This window comes from Orycteropus afer, unplaced genomic scaffold, assembly GCF_000298275.1.
Source record: "Orycteropus afer afer isolate SDZICR_OR568_19922 unplaced genomic scaffold, OryAfe1.0 scaffold00245, whole genome shotgun sequence".
NCBI classification, from domain to species: Eukaryota; Metazoa; Chordata; class Mammalia; order Tubulidentata; family Orycteropodidae; genus Orycteropus; species Orycteropus afer.
Genome location: NW_006921832.1, coordinates 1,234,437 through 1,240,150, shown reverse-complemented (window position 1 = coordinate 1,240,150; position 5,714 = coordinate 1,234,437). Strand labels below are relative to the sequence as shown.

Here is a 5,714-nt window from a genome sequence, read left to right as displayed (position 1 = left end):
TCCCCTTTCTTTGGAATGGGCACAAATATGGATCTCTTCCAGTCAGTTGGCCAGGTAGCTGTCTTCCAAATCTCTTGGCATAACCAAGTGAGTGCCTCCAATGGGGCAGCCCATAGTCTGAGACAGACTAGGAAGAAGGAAGAGGCTGTCCACTTCTCAAAGAATTGGCCAGGGAAAACCTTATGAATAACAAAGAAACACTGTCTGATACCTAGGGGAGGATGCATAAAATATAAATCCATATTCCTCTATTTGTCTTCAAATGGATTTTGATTACTTGCTTGACTATAGCAGGAGAGGAGAGCAGTTACAACTCTATCCTTAGCCATCTCAGTCTGGGAAGGTCATCCCATTTGATTAAGGGCATGGCTTTGGTTCATCACTCAGTCATCTGAATGATATCCCAGAGCATATTCAGGCCAGACATGCTTCCCATGTAAGAGAGAGCCTGCCCCCAGATTATAGCTGACTTCACTGGCCCTATCTCTAGCACCATACACCTTTCTTTATCAAAGGAATGAAAATGTGCAGACAGGCTCATGTCTTCTTTTCCTTTCTTCCTCAGGCTCATGTCTTGAGATAAAATATAAACAGGCAAAACTATAGGCAAAAAAGAGTACTTGAGACCTGCCCCGTCATAGTACTGGACTTAGAATCAATAAATGTGGGAGGTAGAAGAAGTCAAAAGATTATCAAGTATAAATTCTTAAATTTAACAAGTGTGGAAACCAAAATCTAGAAAGGTAATAACCTTGAGCAAAGTCAGTTCAGAGTCAAACTTCCTGACCCTTAGTCCAGTGCTCTGTACCTTTAAGCACCTTGAACCATCTCAAACTAAAATTTGCATATGATATTAGATAGGAACTAAATTTCATTTTTCCCCAAATGGATATTCATTCAGTTGTCCAGTAGAATTTGTTGAAAAGACTATCCTTTTCCCATTGAATTGCTTTGTGAAAAATCAATTGACTGCGTAAGTGTGGATCTACTTCTGATCTTTAGTCTGTTCCATTGATATATGTGTCTATGCTTATACCAATATGATTTTGTCTTGATCACTGTAGCTTTAGCATAAATCTTAAGAATCAGTTAGTATAACTCCTTCAACTTTGTTCTTTCTTTTAAGATTATTTGGTTAGTCTAGGTTTTTTGCATTTCCATATAAATCTTAAAAATCAATTAATCAGTTTCTAAAAAAAAAAAGTTTATCAGGATTTGATTGGAATTGTGCTGAACACACAGATCAATTTGGGGAGTCTTTAGCGTCTTAAACGAGCTCTGGTGGTACAGTGGTTAAAGCATTCCTGCTAGCCAAAAGGTCAGTGGTTAGAACCCACCAACTGCTCTGTGGGAGAAAGACGAAACAGTCTGCTTCCACACAGCCTTGAAAACCCTATGTGGCAGTTCTAATTGTCCTATAGGGTTGCTATGAGTTGGAATTGATTTGATGGCAGTGGATTTGTTTTTTTTTTGGGGGGGGTGGTAGGGTTTAGTATCTTAGTTTGCTGCGCCCACTCCTGTGACATAATCTTTCTGAAACAACAGAAAGAAGGCTGGGAGAAGGTACAATGAAGCCTGTAACACTGGCTGCAGGGCTATTTATATTTGCTCTGAGGTGAGACTTTCCCATGGTCCTTAGGAATCACCCACAGGAGAATATTTCTCTGATCTACCTCTACCAGGGAGCAATTCAATTGAGGAAACTATTTTACGCTGAATAAAATTACACCTGTTTTAAACCTCTATTTCATGAAAAGAGCTCCCTAACAGCACCCAAATCATTTTTTAAATCCTTTTACACAAATCCTGTGCAAACTGTTGTACCAATGTAATGGCAATGGGTCTGCATCTTTATGGCTCTGTTATCTGCAGCTCCTGCCTTTTCTTCCACAGCTGCACCATCTTCCAGTTAGGTTCCTAGTTCCCAAAAGACAGAGAGCTGTGTCTCCTCCATTAGAATTAGACTGGGACCTCATCAATGAAAGAGCTGTATGTGTTTCAAGAAAATGTTCACTTTCCTCTTCCAGCCTTCATAGGTAGTATATATTTCCCGGCCTCACTGATAATGGTTTGGATATGTGACTCTCTTTGGCAATGGGATGTTAGAGAATATAAGATTTGAGCACAGTAGGTTTTGGTTTCTTACACTTATGTTTCAAGTAACTTCTGGTCAAGGAGGATGAAAGCCAGGGGAGCAGATCTAGAGTTAAATCTGCAGGTTGGAGCCCAGGTCTGCAAAGCTCAGCCTAGTTAGCCAAACTGCAGGTATTTAAGCAAAAATAAATGTTTACTGTTTTGTACTACTGAGTTTTGGCGGTAGTTTGTTAAACGGTATCATTGTGCCCAATAGCTGATTCACCGCTCAAATCCAGCATCCAGAATATAATCAATTCCTACTTCAACACCTCAATAAAGATCTTAGGAGTTTGCAAAATTTATTTTATGGTCCGCTGTGCTAATGGAAAGGATTCAAATAAACTAACTGTTGCGGTCCACAAACTACCTTCCTACTCTCAGAGGTTAGTACTGAGAAGTCTGGCGGCATGCTGTAGATATTTGGTATGAATCGGGAAATGGCCCCCAGTCAGCCTTGGCCCCATGCATCCCATAACCTTTTCGCTCACCTGCTCAGAAGTTTTGTAAAAGGCCACAGAAGCATTGACCAGTTTTAGCCGGTCCTCCATCTTCAGCATGAGCTGCTGCCAGTGCAGAGCCACCTTCTCAGCACATTCCCGGATGGCTTCGGCATCATAGTGGCCAGCCTGCAGCAGGGCCTCAGCTTTCTGCTGTACCTGCAGGGCGCTCTGGTGTGTCTTCTGCAAGGAAGTGGCATGAAAGAGGGACTGGGCACGAGGGGAGGAGAGAGAGGTCCGTGGGAACGACCCAGGCGTGGTATGGGAGGGGGTGGAGTGAGGCGTGAGTGGAAAGATGCAGAAAAGTTAAAGAGTTTTAAATGACTGATTCAAGAATTTTTGTCATGAAGATTAATACATTATTATTTTAAAGCATGTTTTTAAAAAGAATACTACACAATTTCATAACTCATCTCTCAGGACCCTAAATCCTACCCTTCCCTCCTTTTTCCTCTACTTGCATTACTCTGGGTTGTAAGGATAGTTTGGTTTCTGTGGAAAAGAAGCAGCAAGCCGTGTGTACAAATCTGTTCCCTGACTGGTTCATAAGTTAAATTTCCTTTTCAAACCTGATCATAAAATTGTTCATTATATTGAGTTTCCAAAGCAAAGGTTATTGCTGCCATCCCATTTTATGGATCAAATAAATGCAGGATGTAAAAAGAAAAATCTCTGTGTAACAAAAATCTCACCCAATAGTGCAATCATTTTAAACATTAATAATCAGTTGAAAAGGATTTCAGTAGAAGAAATTAATTTGGTAGGTTAATAGAGCAGAGAGTATCATCTTACATCATGCTTTAGTTACCCCACGATGGGAGAGCACAGTAGTGCAGATAATTCAGCTCAACATGTTACCCTCACATCCACTGGCGCAGTGCCTAAGGCATTTGACTGCTAACCAGAAGGCTGGCATTCAAACCCACCAGCCACTCCTCGCAAAGAAGACAGGGCAATCTACCTCCATAGTGATACCGCCTCGGAAACCCAAGGAAGGGTCGCTATGAGTTGGATGCAACTCAACAGCAGTGAGTCTGGTTATTTATTTTGTTTTAGGAATATATATATGTGTGTGTGTGTATACATACATACATATATACATATATATATACATATATGTGTATATACATACACACACATATATGTATATATGAATGTATGTGTATGTGTATACATATACACACACATATGTTAGAAAGTTTAGTTTGTTAATACTTCTTGATTCAGGCTAAATGTTGTTTGCATTCTCTGAGTTCACATTAAATGCAAGAAGTGAGGAGGCCTGACTTAGGGATTGTGTCAGCAAGGAGATAACCAAACAGGACTAAGATTACTAAAATAAAATACTGATATGGATGATACATGTGAGAATATTATAGCCCAACTGACTTGAAAGAGCTAATATCATTCCATCCTCAACTGCTGGGATCACTTCAACCCAGTCATTCAAACCAAACCTGTTGCTGTCAAGTCAATTCCAACTCATAGTGATCCCATGCGTTACAGAATAGAATTGCTCCACAGGGTGTGTTGACTGTAGTCTTTATGTAAGCAGATCACTGGGCCCTTCTGCTGCAGTGCCACCAGGTATGTTTGAATCACCAACCTACAGGTTAGTAGTCAAGCACTGTTTGTATCACCCAGGGACCCTTTTCATGATGTAGTACTAATTAGGCCTTTCCACTTTTAGGAAATTCTAGCTCAGTTGACAGTGAAAGGGAATGAGCTAAGCCCAGTAATTTGTTCCAGAATCAATTTCTGCCCTTTCTCTTGAGCAGCAGTACAGGGACAATTCCCCAAAGCTACTTGACTGCTAACTAGAAGGCTGGCGGTTCAAACCCACAGCCACTCCTCGGAAGGAAGGTTGGGCAATCTACTTCCGTAGTGATACTGCCTCGGCAACCCAAGGAAGGGTCGCTATGAGTCAGGGCCGACTCAACGGCACATAACAACAACAACAACAACAATCCATTCAGCATTTCCTTGTGTCACCACATTTGTCCTTCTTCCTCATTCCAGACTGTAGTCTTTACACTCTGATTTCTCCCAGTTGATCAACAGCCTCCTGGGTTCTCTTCCCTCTCCTGAATCTGCACTTAGTGTCATCTCAAGTCCATCTTCTTTCAATGAGGTCTTTTCCAACAACCTGAGACTCATTGAAGACTATTGACCTCCTATGCCAGTTACTAAGGCTAGGTTGATTCTCTTTACTTAGACTGTGAAACTCTCAAGGCAGAGATTATTATAAAACTAATTTTAACACCTATCATTTATCCAAGGGTCTACTCTGTGCTGGAAATTGACCTTATGCATAGTTTTTCTAGTTTCCAGAACATTATTAAAAGTCAGATATTATTATTTCCATTTCATTAATTAAAAAAAAAAAAAAAAAAAAAAAACAAGCCTCAGTTTAGCCTAAGTGACTTGCTCAAAAATGTACCACCAAGGAAATGTTAAAACCAGGTATAAGATGCATGTTTGACCTCTTCCCAAAACTATGCTCTTTTCACTATGTACCTCATCATTTTATCTCCGGTAATTAGAACAGTAACCACAGTATCTCATTCATAGTAAGGGTTCACCAAATAAGTAATAGTGGTTATGATAATTATTTGGCCTCTCTTCATTATATGAAACCAGCATATAACTATCATCATATACCTGCTATTATGCCTTTTCCTCTGAGAGTGGAGGAGCTGCTTTAATTTTCCTATAATTTAGGCTATATAAACCAATCTCATTCTCATCAACTTAGTAATAAGTCGTCTTTCTAATTCTCAATGTCATTATCATCTAATAGTCCCAGAAATGCCTCCTTCTTTAATATCTAAAAGGATAAAGTGTTGTCAATATGTCATAATCTTTTTTCTAAGCTTAAGTCTTCACTTTGCATTTATTTCTACTCTCCATTATCTAACTCTATTGAGTGCCGTATCTTTAAGACTTGGATTATAAAAATATTAATATTAAGTAGGAGTACACAGACGTGCTCAGACGGCTCCCTTGTTACCTTCCCGAGAGGGACCGGGTCTCCGGGAGCAAGGTAAGCACGGGCGGGCTGGTGCTTACTCACTGATCTGC

General features: G+C 40.2%; 1 protein-coding gene across 1 annotated transcript in view; it reads right to left on the bottom strand.

Annotated features, from left to right (window-relative positions):
• Positions 1–5,714, bottom strand: part of KALRN (kalirin RhoGEF kinase) — a 1,074,930-nt gene that overhangs the window by 395,333 nt on the left and 673,883 nt on the right. Inside the window, exon 17 of the mRNA XM_042782122.1 lies at positions 2,625–2,843. Coding sequence (XP_042638056.1) covers positions 2,625–2,843 — 219 coding nt within the window. The remainder of the gene's footprint in view (positions 1–2,624; positions 2,844–5,714) is intronic.